Source organism: Lutra lutra, chromosome 17 (genome assembly GCF_902655055.1).
Source record: "Lutra lutra chromosome 17, mLutLut1.2, whole genome shotgun sequence".
Taxonomy (NCBI): domain Eukaryota; kingdom Metazoa; phylum Chordata; class Mammalia; order Carnivora; family Mustelidae; genus Lutra; species Lutra lutra.
The window spans coordinates 53293110-53309534 of record NC_062294.1 but is presented as its reverse complement, the minus strand read 5'-3'; the positions used below and the strand labels follow the sequence as shown (position 1 = coordinate 53309534).

The following is a 16425-nucleotide window of genomic DNA, read 5'->3' as shown; positions in this document are numbered from 1 at the left end:
CTGGTCAGCCTCCTGTCTCACGGCCTGTTTCCTTATCTGCCACCTGGGGCCGCCAGGCACACTGCTTGGAAAGGGACAACTGCTTCTAACTAGTCACTTCCCCCGTCATCTTCCCCCAACCCGTTCCAAAAAACAAACCTTTCAGTACCCAGCCCATCCCTCCAGCCGGCACCCCCTTCAACCTTAGCCAGGACTGTCCGCCCAGCTCCCTGTGGGGACGGCTCAGGGCTTGGCCCAGGGGAAGGAGGAAGTAAGAGAACACCACAGCCTGACCGGACTAAACTCACCAGAGCCTCTCCCTTTCCAGACTCAGCATGTCCCTTCCCTCAATTTGGGGGCCAAGCCCCCAAGTCTTGGTTTATGTCCCCGCTGGGCCGCGATATCCTGTGTGAAGACTTGCCTGCTTTCTACCGCTAGGTCCCCACACAGCCACACGCTGCCCCCATTAAAGCCCCTCTTCTCTTACACTCTAGCTGGCCCCCTCCGTGCCCCCACTGCCAGCCCTGACTGGTAGCCACCTCCGAGGATTTTAGCTTGTTCTCCCATGTGTCCAGTGCCTAAAATTGTGTTTGCCACATAGTGAGTGCCCCATATATATTTGTTGGATGAATAACACCTGCAACCCCACAGGGGCCAGCACAGTGCCTAGCCCACAAGTGACTTCAGCAAATATTTTTTTGCCTAGTGAAAGCCCGGGTCTCTTCAGCCACTGAAAATTCTTTTGTCCTTCAATGGGCTCCAACTCACCTTGTACAGGGAGAGGATACCAAGGCTGTCAGCCTCTCCTGCAACCAACCCCCCTGGAAGAGCCCAGTCACATCACCCTGAACCTTCCATCAGCCTAGCAAGCGGCACAAGGTTCAGGGGGCTGGAGTCAATGAAGACCCTAACAGCCCATCCCCAGTATATACCCTGGACTCACTCTGACTCAGGGCAGATTTCTATTCATACTTTATTTTTCTGTTTTTGTCTTTTTTTAGTTTTTATTAAATAAATGGAACAGAGGGGGGGGGCTGTGGTTTCTCAGCAGGTAGGGGAGAGCCACAGGCCCCCCAATCCCTCTGCTCAAGGTGCACTGCGCAGTGAGCTTGAGGTGTAAGCTGGGTGGGGAGGGCAGCTGGTAGAGCTAGGAGAGTCAGAGGTTGGGATCTATGACCCATCCAGCCCTCCCAGGAAGACTCAGTGGGCAGGGAAGGAGCCTCCTGGGGCCTCACTGGGGCTCATGTGAGGGCTGAGGGCTGGTGGGGCCAGGGCTTATGCTCTAGGCCACAAGGTGGGCCCCCAGGCCTGGCCCCTTCCCACTCCAGGAGGAGGAAGGGGTGACAATGTCCATTCGTTGGAAGGTACAGGGCTGTGGGGCAGGGAGGCCGGGCCCCTCACTCATGGACGTCCCAGATCTCAGACAGCAGAGGCGGCAGCTTCTTGTCTTGGAGCCGCAGGGCAAAGACCTGCTCCGAGTGCACAGAACTCAGAGTGCGCAGGCTCACGAGCTTCATCAGCATCCGTGGGAAACGCAGCTGGTCCTGCAGGGGGACAGGATGAAGGTGGGCGCTGGCCAGGCTCCTGCCCTGCGAGGCTCTGGTCAGCCCGCCTGGACCACCAAGAGGACCTCCCTCCCTGGGGTGAGCCAGGACAGCAGTGCGGGGACCACCCCCCCACCCCTATGCCTGCACCGGGCCTGGCTCCTTGGGCCAGGGACCGAGGCCTGAGGACAGACTCTGCAGAGAGGACATCAGCTGGAGTTCAGAGGGCTGCCAGGGGAGCTGGAGCTCAAAAGAGGAAGCAAGACCTCAGCCCCAGGCTGACTCCATGTGGGTGTGGAGTTCCTGCCCCCGCCAGCGCCTTGGGAGGGGCTGGGCTACAGGGAGCTCTGGAAGCTGCGTTACCTGTGGCCTCTTGATGCGTGTGTAGGAGAGCAGTGCCTCCACATAGGGCTGCTGCAGGGCCTCGACACGGCTTGGCTCCTGTACATTGGGCCGGTCAGCGGAGAAGATATTGATGGCGATGAGGAGGGCGTACTCAGCGTCATCCAGGCCCAGCCGCCGCATGGCCCGTGAGAACTCGAAGATGGGGTTGATGAACTCCACCTGCAGGCCTGTGGGGGCAGGAGGCCTGGCCCGATAAGCTCCCCCAGCCCCACACTGGCCCCACGCCCAGGCCCTAACACTGCTCAGTCAGCAGGGAGAGGCAAACAGCAGTAATTCTAGTGTTCTGGTCACGTCTGTTCACCTGGGTCCCTGCTGCCCAGATGAGCGCCTGGCACATGGTAAGTGTGCCCTAACCGTGCCTGAATAAATGAACAAGAAGAGTGAACATTTACTCAGTATTTCCTACTACCCCATCCTACCTTCCCTGTACCTAGATTTTTAAACCTAGGTCCCACCACCTTAGCCTGCGGTGGCTCCCATGGCTTGGAATAAAGCCTAAGCTCATTCCATTCATTCAGTCAACAAGCTTCATCAAGCACCACTATGTGCCAGGTCCCGGGGTAGAGCTGTTTCCAAGACAAAGCCTCCCTCCCTGTGGTACTTGCACTTGGGGGTTGTGGGGACAGATGACAGGCATTCACGTAAGCAAACTGTCACCATCCAGCCTGTCAGAGGGATGGGTGCTGGTGGACCAAGGTTAACGCACAGAAGCGTAATGGGGGCATCGAGAACCAAATCAACATCGTAGACAAGGTGGCCACTGCATAGTGACGCTGTAGGAAGGCCTTACTATAGGGGGACCTTTGAGCAACAACCCGCAGGAGGGGAAGTGACTAGTCATGAGGATGTGAGAGTATCCCAGGTGGGTGCCACCTGTCTGCTCTGCCCAGGACTGGGCAGCCTTCTGGGCCTCGAGACTTTCGACGTTGAAACTACAAAGCTCCCACATGAGCCAGGATGAGCTGGTCACAAAAATGCTGACCGAGGAACCAGCAGCTACAGATGCCCCGAAGTGGGAGCACAGCACAGTACAAACAAGAGGGAGGAAGCCAGTGTGGTGGGAGGAGGGTGAGTAATGGGAGATGAGCATGGAGAGGCCCCTGCAGGGCCTGTGGGCCATAGCAAGGACTCTGGCTTGTCTCCCAGAGAGACAGGAGCCATGCAGGGTACTGAGCAGAGAACAGACATGAGCTGATTTGGTATGAACAGGACCTTTCTGACCACTGTGTGAACAGACATATTCAGGACAACCCAGTGAGGAGACCCGGGAATGTTCCAGGAGACATGTTGGACAGTGGCAGAGCATGGAGAGAAGTGGCAGGACCCCAACTTTCTCTCCAGCCCCATCTCCCTGTAATCCAGATGCCTTGGCCTCCCTGTAGTTCCAGCTCTTCCCTCACCTCAAGAGCCTTTGTACATGCTCAACCCCCTGCCAGAAACATTCTCCCCACCCAGGGCTCCCCTGTCAAAACTCATACTCTGAGATGGCCAGGGCTTAGAAGAAGGGAAGAAGATGGGGTTAGGAACACAGTGTGGGAGTACAGACAAGTGCCCCAGGAAGAAACGATGGGAGAGAGCTGGACTTACAAAGCCGAGACTGAAGAAACACAGCTTTTTTGTATGTGGGGTTCCCTGGCGGGCAATGCTACTCCCCAACTCCCTTTTCCTAAGCGATGTATCTCACCCCTCAGGTCTCAGTTCAACTGCACTTCCTCCAGAAGCCCACTGCCTAAGTCATCCCCAGAAAAGTGCTCTCAGAGGGAAGGAACCAAGACTGCCCTGTACAGTTGGGTAGGTTGCATACTTCACAATGGACTGAGCTCCAGCCTCCCTGCAGTGACACCAAGTTTTGGGAGGAGGAAGTGTCTTCTCTTAATTCCTGCTGAAATGCCCTATGTGACAGCAGACCCCTCTGCCTCATTCACACGGCATCCCAGTGCACGGACATGACACTCAGAACATATACCCTTATCTCAACGTGAGGCTGGCTCACCCAGCTTTGGAAATAAAGGAATGGAGGCTCAGACAAGAATGAGGTGGCCTGGGATCTCCTACCAGTAGGGGTCCAATAGGGGTCCAGCAGGGGCACCAGCCCTGCACCCTCCCATCCCACTCTCTGCTTCTGTACCTGCACGGTGAAAGTCATCCTTGCTATAGGTGAAGTCCTTCAGGAAAGTAATGCACTCTGTCTCATGGTTGTAGCGCCTGGCCGTCTCTAGCAGCATGATCTGAGGCAACAGGGAGAGAAGTAGGCAAGGGAAGGAGCTCCTGGAGTCCCTATGACCCTTTAGTCACTGGTCTCTGCTCTCTCGGCCTGTGGGGGGGACCTACTCTTGCCAGAATCATCCTTCACCCCTCTGCCTCTGCCTGTCCCTTCAGCTACTCCAGCCTGCTGCAGTCAGCGTGTCAGCCACTCAGGCTCTCTCCCCACCAGGTTTAGTGCCCACAACACCCTTCCTCTACTTAGGATACCCTCCCCAGGTGGTTACAAGGCATGAGGATAGGCACTGCCTGTTTTGTTCATTGCCACATACCCATCACTTGGAATGGAGCCTGGTCTATGCTAGGAACTCAAACCTTATTTGTTACAGTTGTTTTGGTTTAAATGTCAACTCTAGCGCGCCTGGGTGGCTCAGTGGATTAAGCCTCTGCCTTCGGCTCAGGTCATGATCCCAGGATCATGATCTCAGGATCCTGGGATCGAGCCCCGCATCGGGCTCTCTGCTCAGCGGGGAGCCTGCTTCCCCCTTTCTCTCTGGCTGCCTCTCTGCCTACTTGTGATTTCTCTCTGTCAAATAAATAAAATCTTAAAAAGAAAGTCAACTCTCCCAAACAGCCTTCCCAGCACCACATTCTCTAAAGTGCAGCGTTCTAGCCCAATCCTCAATTTTTCTCAGCCTCAACCCGTTCCCTTTTTCTCCTTGGCCCCTGGGAGGCTCTGATGATCTGTTAGTATTTTTGCATCCCCCTATAAGGTATCCTCCCCACAAGGGTAACAACTAGAGGAATCTGGCTCATCACTATGCTCCCAACAGCTGTCCTGGGGTTCCCTGTGGGCAAGAATAAAGGGCCTTGTAGAGAATGGGCAGGCTGCCCATTACCTCAATGGTAGATGCCTTCAGGAGGGCGATCTGGTCCTCACGGCCCAGTTGCAGAAAGCCAGGCACCTGTTTGGCGAAATCCACAATCTCCTGGACTGAGATGATGGCTAACTCCGTGAAGTGGGCGAAACGCTGCTGGCGGGCATCGCGGGACTGGGGGTCTGCACCCAGGGGCCAGGGCTGGGGACACAGGGGCCAGGATCACTATCAGGCCTCCTCCCTTGAGCCCAAGCCCGTGGGGACACCTTGAGGCAAAGACTGAGCCCTAGGGGACCCTCTTTTCCAAGGTCCTGCTCTCTGGAGCCTTGATCCCTCCCCATGCGCTGGGCTTCAGCCCTGCAGGCTTTACCCCATCGGGCTCATCACCCCTCAAGGCTGCATGGGGGAGTAGGCAGTACCGTGACTTTGGGCTGGTCAGAGAAGGAGCGTTTGTTACACTGCAGTTGAGCGGCCACCAGCTGCTGGATCATGAGTTCCTGAGCAGCGGTCAACTGAACACCCTCGCCTTCCCCGGAGCCTTGGCCACCTCCGTCAGACCCTCCAGGAGAGGCCCCAGGCCCAGAGGTTGAGCTGCTGCCACCCGCCGGCCCTACAGGGGACTGCTGCTGCTGCTGCTGCTGCTGCTTCCGAATCTTCTTCTTCCGGATCTGTTCTTCTGAGAGGACGCCTATTCAGGAGACACAGGCCTCAGTGGAGGCCCCCAGGGCTGGGCAGGGGCCAGAAGGGCCAGAGGGTCCGCTCCGCCGCCCCGACACTCACACTGCTCCCTCATCCCGGCCTCCTTGCATTTGCGCAGCCGGCACTGCTGGCACTTGCGCCGCATGAAGGCGTCCATCTGGCAGGTCCCGCCGCCCCGGCAGGCATAGCGCCGGGCCCCGCCTCGGACCACACTGCGTCGGAAGAAGCCCTTGCAGCCTTCGCAGCTGAGCACGTTGTAGTGGAAGCCGGAGGCTTTGTCCCCGCACACGCGGCACAGCTCGTGGCCCAGCATCTTCGGAGCCGGGCCCTTCTTTCGCTTGCGCTCCGGCTCCTCTGCAGGGTCTGGAACGACTGGGGTGAAGTGAATAAAAGCCATGAGAGAAAAGAGCCACACGGAAACAGCAGCCAGAGTCACCCCCACAAGGGAGAAGAAACAAAGAGCCAGAGCACAGAGAGTGATCCAGGGAGACAGCAATTCAAAAGAAAAGGTGTGTGTGTCAGTGAACCCCAAAGAACAAATGACAGTAAGAGGTATCAAGTAGGAAAAAAATACACTCACAGGACAAAAAAGAAGTGGCAAATAGGTACGGAAGAAAAAAATCAGTTAGAAATTGGGAGCCTCCCATCCTCATTTCTGATCTTTCTCCCTTCCTAGATCCCTTCCCGAATCCCCCATCAACTCCCAGCCCCTGCCCCTGAGCCCGTCTCACCCGCGCTGCAGGCTGAGCGAGCCCAATCACTGCCCGGGACATCAGGGTCTGGACCCGCAGGCCACAGTTCAGGACCCTCCTCCTTTATAGCTGGTGAAGAAGAGGGGGCGCTGGGTTGAGGGGGGCCATTTCCTGGGAGAGGGAAGCACAGTGAGTTTCTCCTGACTAGTGTGCGGGAGTGGGGACTGGGGTTGGAAAAAGGTCACTCACCAGGCAAGGGAGTGTCCAGGGAACTGGTAGTGGGAGTGGACATGGTGGAGTCACGGAGCAACCTGCAGGTAACAGGAGGACTGAGGGCCTTGTGGGGCCAGGGAGGGTCAGGTGAGGCCAAGTCCCCCCCATCTTGATGGGGCACTTCTTTCTTCCCATCCTTCCAGACTCCTCCCTTACTGCACGCAGAACCCACCCCTAATCCCTGCTAGCCTATAAAGCCTCTCCGGTTCTGACAGAGCCCACCCCCTACTGGTCCAAGTCTCTGCTGGGTCTCAAGACGGGCTCTCACTAGACTCCACCCCTCCCCTAGGCCCCACCCACTCCAGATCCCGCCCACTCCCTCTTTTCAGGTATGGCCTCAATCGTGCTCCACCCTCACTTCCTCCACCCCACCAAGTTTTATCTTACCTACTCTTACTCCCCACCTCTACGGAAGAAGCACCCCCAACTTCACTCTGACCCCACCCGCTCCCCATGCTCCGCCCCCATCTTTTCCTCCTAGGTCCCGCCCAACCCTTCCAGGTCCCACCCTCACTCTACCCATAATGCTCCGCCCACCCCATTTGCCCCGCCCATCCGGTACCCCTCCTTCCAGGTCCCGCCCCATCTCCCATTATGCCCCGCCTCCACCTCCTCCCATCACGCTCCGCCCCCACACCTCGCTCCAGGTCCCGCCCCTCTCCGAACACCAGTGGGGGGCGGGGCTCATGGCTGCGCGCGAGGGTCTTGTGGGCGGCCTCTCGCGGGGTCTCCTACTCCCGTTGCCCTGGAAACAACCGGAGACAGCGCGAGCTACAGAAGGGAGGGGGGGAAAGAGAGAAAGGGGGCTGAGCGGAGCGGCGCAGGGAACGCGGGAAAGCCCCGGGCCCGGGGAGCCTCCCGCGTCTCCCCCACACTCTAGTGCACCTGCCTCTGTCCCCTTGTTCTGCTTCTCCTCCTCCTTCTCTGTATCCTTTGGCACGCCGCCGCTTCTCGGATCCCCTCAAAAGTAACTTCGCCACTTCTTCCGGCAACCCCGCCGTGCGTCACTTTAGGAAAGGGGCGGGTAGCCAGGAGTGACGGACTTCCGGCCGGTTTAGGACTAGCCAAATCGGCTGCCCCGCACGGAAGTTGTGTGCTCACCGGAAGTTTACCGTCAGGGGTAGCTCCACTGAGGCCTGGCAGAAGAGTTCCGGACCAGTTCGATCCGGCGCCGGGCCGCCGGGGGGCGTGGCCAGTCCTTAACCTTCCGTCCAGAAGCTCGGTGGCTTTAACTCATCCCTGTACTTCTCTGGGCTCCGGGCCAAGGGTATACTCGGCGTAAATCTCCCGACCTTTAGCTCCTTTTTGCACACGTTTGACTTGAGGCATGTTTGTCTTTTTTTGGTTGTTAACAAGTTTCTTGATTTTAGAGGCGCTCTGGTTATTGATTTTAAATAAACTGATTTACAAACCTAGACCCAGGAAAAATATTTTAAAAAAATAACTTGTTGATAGAAAGTACTAAAAAAAAAAAAAAAGCATAGCCTTCTCATGCCAAAATGATAAAAATAATAGCTTTCAAAGAGAATCCACAGTACTTGATTAGGTAGAAGGAAACTGTCCTGAAGTCTTTCCTTGATGATGATCAGATCTATATGGAACATATATCCATTCCTTTAAGAAGTTGGAATTTTTTTTTTAAGATTTGATTTATTTATTGGACAGAGAGAGAGAGAGCGCGCGAGAGAACACAAGCAGAGAGAGCAGGAGAGAGAGAAGCAAGCTCCCCGCTAAGCAAGGACCCTGATGTGGGACTGATCATAGGACCCCGGGACCAAGACCTGAGTGGAAAGCAAACTCTTAACGGACTGAGCCACCCAGGCGCCCCTACCAGTACTTGTTTTTATATCTTTTTGACTATAGCCATTCTAGTAGGTGGTATTTCACTGTTGTGATATTTGGTTGTTGTTTTAATTTGTACTTCTTTGATGACCAATTCTATTTCTTTTTCTCACAGATACTTTGCAATGTGTAATTCTGCCTTTACTATTCTTCTTTTAAAGATTTATTTATTTATTTGAGAGAGAGAGAGAAAGCTGGGATAGGGGCAGAGGGAGAGAGAAACTCAAGCCCACGGCCATTGAGCTTAGAGCCTAGCGCGGGGGTGGATCCCATGACCCTGACATCAGACCTAAGCTGAAACCAAGACTGGAATGCTTAACCCATTGAGCCACCCTAGCGTCCCTGCCTTTACTATTCTGAAGGGAAACCCGAAGATAATATAGCTGAGCTATGTCCCCATAACAAAATACCATTTGCTTCACCAACTGCAACAGAAAAGATGTATAAAGAGAAACTAATGTGTAATAAAGTGATACCCACTTCAACATAGACGCACAAGAGACACACAGCCAGATGTTATTTCAGAAGATAGAATTATTGTACATTTGAAAGCGACAGAGCAGTCTGACACAGGAGGGCTCAGGCAGCACTGTCGCGTGCAACACAATTTTTTCAAAATTGTGGTCAAATATTAAAAGAAAGCAGGGTCAAATTGTGGTCAAATATTTTAAAAAGGCCAGGTTGGAATCAGCTGAATGAGATGGGGATGGGGGGAGGGTGCCAGACAAGATCGTACCTGAAGGCTGTCGGATCAAGAGGCCTTGCAGGTCAGATGTGTCCAACATTGGCTCAGCGCTCAGAAAACCGTTCCCTTACCCTGGGTGACCCCAGCGGACTACATTTCCCAGCATATTCTCGCAGACGGTGCAACCACGTGACTGGATTCTGGCCAATGGAACACGAGCAAAATTAATAGGCGATTTGAATGAAAGCCTGTGTCTGGCCTGAGGCCAAGGTGTCTGAAACTTCAACACTGAGGTTCAAATCCAGCCCCGTTGCCCGCCCAGCACACCTGGGCCATTCCCTCCCCTATCCCCACTCCTCAGTTTCCACCCTCTGTGAAGTGTTTCATAATCCCTCTTTTACAGGATTGCTAGGAGATCACATAAAATGGTGACTTAAAAAATCCTGTAATCCTTTACCCAGTCAAATCCTGAGTCTTCTGGTGGGATTGTGTTATACTGAGTGTGGAGTCCCAAAAAGACTACCTTGGGCAGGGGGCCCCCGAAGATGAAGCGTTTATTCTTTTGCTTTTACAATGAAAGGGAGGCTACAAAGACCCTGATGTTTCAGGACTTCAGCCCAAGAAACTGGAAAGGTGCAATTTAAAAATTCAAAGCAAAAAAAAAAAATTTTTTTTTAACTACTTCCTTGGGCCAGGTGCTTAACAAATGCTTGCCAGCAGGCACCTAACTAACTCAGTCAGAAGAGCATGTGACTCTTGGTCTCCGGGTTGGGAGTTCGAGCCCCACTTTGGATGTAGAGATGACTTAAAAATAAAAATATTAAAAAACACAAAATGCCAGGGTGCCTGGGTGCCTCAGTTGGTTAAGCGTCCGACTCTTGATTTCAGCTCAGGTCATGGTCTCAAGAGTGTGGGATTGAGCCCTGCTTGATCTGGGGCTCTTAGTTCAGTGGGGAGCCTGCTTCTCTCTCTTTCCTTGTGCTCCTCCCCCTGTTTACCTAAGCTCTCTCTCTGTCTAAAATGAATAAATAAACCTTTTTTTAAAAAATGCCTGTTGGGGGCGCCTGGGTGGCTCAGTGGGTTGGGCCGCTGCCTTCGGCTTGGGTCATGATCTCAGGGTCCTGAGATCGAGTCCCACATCGGGCTCTCTGCTCGGCAAGAAGCCTGCTTCCCACTCTCTCTCTCTCTCTGCCTGCCTCTCCGTCTACTTGTGATCTCTCTCTGTCAAATAAATAAATAAAATATTTTTAAAAAATAAAATAAAACAAAAAATGCCTGTTGGGGGCCACCTGGGTGGCTCAGTCCTTAAGCATCTGCCCAGGGTCCTGGGATCTAGCCCCGCATCGGGCTCCTTGCTCCATAGGAAGCAGGCTTCTTCCTCTCCTACTCCCCCTCTTGTGCTCCCTCTCTCACTGTGTCTCTCTCTGTCAAATAAATAAAATCTCAAAAAATAATGCCTGTTGGATTATAGTAACTTATGTCAAATTAAGAGACTGGTTTTTCAAGGGGAGCCTGCGTGGCTCAGTCCGTTAAGCTTTTGGCTCAGGTCATGATCTCAGAAGTTGTGAGAGTTGTCTCTCTCCCTCGGCTCTTCCCCCATGCCTACTCTCTTGAGCTATCTCTCAATTTAAATAAATAAATAAATAAATTTTTAAAAATTTTTAAATTGGGCTCTCTGCTCTTCCCCGTTTGACAGACAGCCTCATCTTCAGGTGCAGTGCCAGCTGCATGCCTGAGACAGGATGGTGAAGGTCGAGAGTGAATGGATTTGGCCATATTGCGCTCCTGTTCATCAGGGTTGCTTTTAACTCTGGCAAAGTGGATATTGTCGCCATCAATGACCCTTTCATTGATCTCAACTACATGATCTACATGTTCCAGTATGATTCTACCCATGACAAATTCCACGGCACAGTCAAGGCTGAGAACGGGAAGCTTGTCATCAATGGGAAATCCATCTCCATCTTCCAGGAGCGAAATCCCACCAGCATCAAATGGGGCGATGCTGGTGCTGAGTATGTTGTGGAGTCCACTGGGGTCTTCACCACAGAGAAGGCTGGGACTCACTTGAAGGGCGGGGCCAAGAGGGTCATCATCTCTGCTCCTTCTGCTGACGCCCCCATGTTCGTGATGGGTATGAACCATGAGAAGTATGACAACTCCCTCAAGATTGTCAGCAATGCCTCCTGTACCACCAACTGCTTGGCTCATCTGGCCAAGATCATCCATGACAACTTTGGCATCATGGAGGGACTCATGACCACCGTCCATGCCATCACTGCCACCCAGAAGACTGTGGATGGCCCCTCTGGGAAGCTGTGGCGTGACAGCCAAGGGGCTGCCCAGAACATCATCCCTGCTTCCACTGGTGCGGCCAGGACTGTAGGCAAGGTCATCCCTGAGCTGAATGGGAAGCTCACTGGCATGGCCTTCTGTGTCCCCACCTCCAACATGTCTGTCGTGGATCTGACCTGCCACCTGGAGAAAGCTGCCAAATATGATGACATCAAGAAGGGGGTGAAGCAGGCATCAGAGGGCCCCCTCAAGGGCATCCTGGGGTACCCTGAGGACCAGGTTGTCTCCTGCAACTTTAACAGTGACACCCACTCTTCTACCTTCGATGCCGAGGCTGACATTGCTCTCAATGACCACTTTGTCAAGCTCATTTCCTGGTATGACAATAAATTTGGCTACAGCAACCGGGTGGTGGACCTTATGGTCCACATGGATTCCAAGGAGTAAGAGCCCCCTGGACCACCAGTCCCAGCCAGAGCAAAAGGAAGAGAGAGGCCCTCAGCTGCTGGGGAATCCCTGCCCCAACTTATCCTCCCAAACACTGAGAATCTCCCAACCTCCACTGTTTCCATCCCGGACTCCCTGGAGAAGGGGAGGGGCTTGGGGAGCCCTACTTTGTCGTGTACCATCAATAAAGTATACTGTGCCCAGCCAAAAAAAAATTTTTTTAATTTAAAATTTTTTAAATAAATTTTTTTTAGAAAGATGTATTTATGTCAGAGACAGAGCGAGAGAAAACATGCATGATGGGGGGGGCAGGACTTGATCTCAGGACCCTGAGCCCAAGGCAGACACTTAACCGACTGGGCCACCCAGGTGCCCCAATAATTTTTTTTTTTTTTTTAAAGAAAGAGACTGGTTCTTCACGAATACAAAATCTGAATTTTATTGTTAATGTAAAAATGTGTGTAGACTCCACCATTTTTATAGCATGTATACTAACTTTTTAAGACTTTCAGAAAATGTACATTGAAATCGATGTGAAAAAAAATGAAACTGTATTATTTGAAGTCATGTAAAATAGACTGATTAGAAAAGATTTTCCCCCCATAGCTAATAGAGAATAATCACAAGGCTTTTCATTTCTAGGTGTTGGGAGTATGGTTCTTAGAGTGAATAAATCAGGACTAGGACTCCCCCCACCCAAAAAAAAAAAAGAAAGAAAGAAAAGAAAAGGTACTCGTGAGGTGGGTAGGGACAGACTGATCTTGGCTGGGGAAATAGGCCCACACCACCACCGTGTGGCCGTTTTCGGAATTTGCAGGCAGCACCTTTCAGAAATCACTTGGGGCAAGTAAGAATTAGGACTGGAGGCAGAATCCGGGTGAGGAGATTCTGAGGGGTCCAGACTGAATATTCCAGCTGCCAAGACAGAGGAGGGAGAGATGTGGTAAGATATCTTGTGGAGAAACTGACTCTCCATCCTCTGTGTCAGGGATATCCCCTAAAGCAGTGGTGCTCAAAGTGAGTTGTTGGAAGTATTTACTTGAGCATTTACTGGATGCTGGGAACTGTCCTAGGTGCTGGAGACACCGTGGTAAATGAAACCAAGATGCCTGCCCTCGTGGAGATGAGGTTATAATGGGGAAACAGGCATTCAATGTGATAACAGAATTACCAGTATAGACAGTATCAGTGGTCCTAAGATACACGTAGCTTACAACTGATAACATCTTAGACTCAATTAAATATTCAAAGGGGTTGAGGACTATGAAAAAGGAATAGGTCAGGGTAAAGGAGATTGGAAATTGGGGGAGAGGATGATTGCCACATTCAATAGGGTGTTCCGGATAGACTTTGCTAAGAAGGTGATACTTGGGTAAAGATTTGAAGGAGGAGAGGGGCTGAATAGGGTTTTTCTGGAGGGAAAACACTCAGGCAGAACAGATGGTGCAAAGGCCCTGAGGTAGGAGCGTGTCTGGGTTTGTCTGTGGAAAAACAAGGAGGTCAATGTTGCTAGACTGAATGAGCAAGGGGGAGGGGGGAGAGATAATTGTCAGAGAGGGAATGAGGCCAAAATCATAAAAGGACTTTCCTTCTTTTTTTCATTTTATTTATTATTTATTTATTTATTTGAAAGAGAGAGAGAAAGCATGAGTGGGGGTAGCAGAGCCCGATGTGGGGCTCAATCCCAGGATCAAGAGCTGAGCCTAAGGCAGATGCTTAATCAATAGCGCCACCCAGGCGCCCCACAAAGGGCCTTTCAATTCCATGATGCCATTGGTACCTCTGCTCCTTTGAGCCAACACTTTCTTTCTTTAACGCCTCACCTCCTCTCATGTCCTCTCTCCCTGTCTTAGATTCTAAGGGCAAGCACCACAGTCATGTCCTTGCACACATGACATTAACTTCCTTGCTCTTTCTTCCTCCAGCACACCTGCCTGGCCAAACCCCAGCCCTGGTTAAAATGGACTCTGCCTTTTCTGTGCCTGCTCCCACCCAGCTGAGCTTGCGAGTGGACACACTTGAGCTGTGTGACAGCAAAGCTCAAGTGACCATTCAGAACTGATCTGCAAGGCCTCTCTGGCTCTGTTCTCCATTCTCTAAGAAATTGTGTTCTCACCTTCTCTCTCAAAACCTCCAGCATCCCTCCCCCTCTTCTCTCTCACTTCTTCTTTTGCTAAAAAAACAGAAGTCACCAAAAGAAAACTTCCCGATGCTTACCCCAGGGCCACTGCTAGCTCACCCACAGAGGTACATATAGTGCTGTCCCTCCCATGACCATGACCATGTTTGAATGCCTCCACTTGGGCTCTGAATCCCTTCCCCTCTCCCTACTCAGAACATTCCCTCTTGCAATGTTTCCTTCTCTCTCTTGCATCATTGTTTGTACACCCCTGGAGCTCTTGTTCCTTTAGGATTCCCCTTCGCCAAATGCCCACACTTCCTCATGGTGCTGTTGAGAATATTTCCTGAAACTTGCAGATCTTAGACCCACTTCTCTGCCTGAGCTCCCTCCTCCTCCCACTTGTAATTCCATCCGGGAGCCCCAGTGCTGGGTATTAATCTAACAAAAATAATTACATAACTATATTAAACAGGAAAGGGGAGAGTGCATGTAAGAAGTGTGGGTAGAGGAGTGCCTGGGTGGCTCAGTTGTTAAGTGTCTGCCTTTGGCTCAGGTCATGATCTCAGGGTCCTGGGATTGAGCCCTGGGTCGGGCTCCCTGTTCCTCGGGAAGTCTGCTTCTCCATTTCCCTCTCCCCACTTCTTGTGTGCTGTCTCTCACTGTCTCTCTGTCAAATATAAAAATAGAATCTTTAAAAAAAATTTTTAATAATCAGGGAATGGGGGCACCTGGGTGACTCAGAGGGTTAAGCCTCTGCCTTCGGCTCAGGTCATAGTCTCAGGGTCCTGGGATCGGCCCGCATCAGGCTCTCTGCTTGGCAGGAAGTCTGCTTCCCACTCTCTCTCTCTGCCTGCTGCTCTGCCTGCTTGTGATCTCTCTCTCTCTCTCTCTCTGTGTCAAATAAATAAATAAAGTCTTTAAAATAAATAAATAAATAAATAAATAAATAATCAGGGGATGAATGTTTCAAGAATAATGGCAGAACTTTTTTTTCCCTTTTACCTATCAGATAACATGTAGCCTTATCGCTCTGTACATCACTACATGTTCTCTGGGGAGTAATTAAGCAATATGTATCCAGATCTACAACTTATATCCAGTCACTGCTGGAGCAATTATGGTTCTAGAAATAGTAAACGCAAGGGCGCCTGACTGGCTCAGTCGGTAGAACATGTGACTCTTGATCCTGGGGTCATGAGTTTGAGCCCCATGAGCCCCACGTCGGTTATAGAGATCACTTAAAAAAAAATAGAAAATGTCATGCAGATATTATAGAATGAGTACAGAGGAAAATACATATGCAGAAGATGACCGCTGCTTTGTTTATAATATTGATAAAGGAACATAACTAACTTAGGGTAAGGGGTTTATAGGATTACATTTATACTCTGGAATACTATGTAGCTTTTTTTTTTTTTTTTTTAGTTTGTTTGTTTTAGTAATCTCTACACCCAACATGGGGATTGAACTCAGGACCCTGAGATCAAGAGTCGCAGGCTCTTCCTACTGAGCCAGCCAGGAGCCCCTGGAATACAATGTAGCTGTTTGAAGAATGAGACATGCTAAAAACAAACAAACAAACAAACAAACCATGCTGAATGCAAGGGGCGAAGGATACTAATGTCCACCACTTGCCTGGAAAGCAAGAGAAGCAGACGGATTGAGGAATGGACAGAACAGGGTTTCTGCACTTTGACACTACTGACCTTTGCTGGTGGGGTGGGGGCTGTCCTGTGTATTGTAGGATGCTTAGCAGCTTCCTTAGCCCCTACCCAGGAGATGCCAGTAAACCCCCACCCAGTCGTGACACCCCGAATGTCCCCAGACAATGTCAAATATCCCTGTAGGGAAAAGAGCTTCCCAGCTGAGAACAACTTAGATAAAGAGATGGAGAGATGGATAGAAATGTGGCCAAGGGATGCCTGGGTGCCTTAATCCATTGAATGTCTGCCTTTGGCTCAGGTCGTGATCTCAGGGTCCTGGGATTGAGCCCCGCATCAGGCTCCCCGCTCAGCAGGGAGCCTGCTTCTCCCCCTCCCTCTGCTGCTCCCCCTGCTTGTGCTCTTTCACGCTCTCTCTCTGTGTCATATAAATAAATAAAATCTTAAAAAAGAAACAAGAAAGAAATGTGATTAAGCAAATAAAGCAATGGTAGAATCTAGGTGGTAGGTACCTGAGTCTTCACTCTAAAAATTTTTCCATTTTGGTCTATATCTGAAATTTTTCATACTTAAGGGCTGGAGAAAAAAGGAATGAAGTAAATCTATATGCTGTGTTTCCTTTTCTTTTTTCTGTAAGATTTTACTTTTTTAAGTAATCTCTACACCTCACATGGGGCTCGAACCCCTAGATCCAGAGTTGC

At 51.4% G+C, this 16425-nt stretch overlaps 2 protein-coding genes across 3 annotated transcripts; one reads left to right on the top strand and one right to left on the bottom strand.

Moving 5' to 3' along the window:
* Positions 1-936: 936 nt before the first annotated feature.
* NR1H2 (nuclear receptor subfamily 1 group H member 2) lies at positions 937-7716 on the bottom strand. 2 transcript variants are annotated; one of them, XM_047711518.1, is made up of 10 exons: positions 7558-7716; positions 7310-7443; positions 6649-6710; positions 6439-6570; positions 5789-6079; positions 5428-5696; positions 5030-5209; positions 4057-4156; positions 1887-2095; positions 937-1523 (listed from the first exon to the last, which is right to left on the bottom strand). In XM_047711518.1, the coding sequence occupies exons 3-10, from the start codon at positions 6689-6691 to the stop codon at positions 1377-1379; spliced, it is 1371 nt and encodes a 456-aa protein (XP_047567474.1). In that variant the 5' UTR covers positions 6692-6710; positions 7310-7443; positions 7558-7716; the 3' UTR covers positions 937-1376. The 2 variants fall into 2 exon arrangements, with proteins under 2 accessions (XP_047567474.1, XP_047567475.1); XM_047711519.1 differs by having other exon boundaries at positions 5789-6070.
* A 3257-nt stretch (positions 7717-10973) lies between these two features.
* On the top strand, positions 10974-12050 carry LOC125089352 (glyceraldehyde-3-phosphate dehydrogenase-like). The gene has a single exon (XM_047711520.1). It carries the CDS (start codon positions 11063-11065, stop codon positions 11939-11941), a length of 879 nt encoding a protein of 292 aa, XP_047567476.1. The 5' UTR covers positions 10974-11062; the 3' UTR covers positions 11942-12050.
* Positions 12051-16425: the final 4375 nt, after the last annotated feature.

Bases quoted from the DNA above. Each gene is read 5' to 3' on its own strand.
- NR1H2 (XM_047711518.1), bottom strand. From the start codon at position 6,691: ATGTCCACTCCCACTACCAGTTCCCTGGACACTCCCTTGCCTG. The intron at 6,080-6,438 runs GTGAGACGGGCT...ACTTCACCCCAG, and splicing joins TCGCTCAGCCTGCAGCGCGG to TCGTTCCAGACCCTGCAGAG. The intron at 2,096-4,056 runs GTACAGAAGCAG...CTGCCCCCACAG, and splicing joins GGATGACTTTCACCGTGCAG to GCCTGCAGGTGGAGTTCATC.
- LOC125089352 (XM_047711520.1), top strand. From the start codon at position 11,063: ATGATCTACATGTTCCAGTATGATTCTACCCATGACAAATTCCACGGC.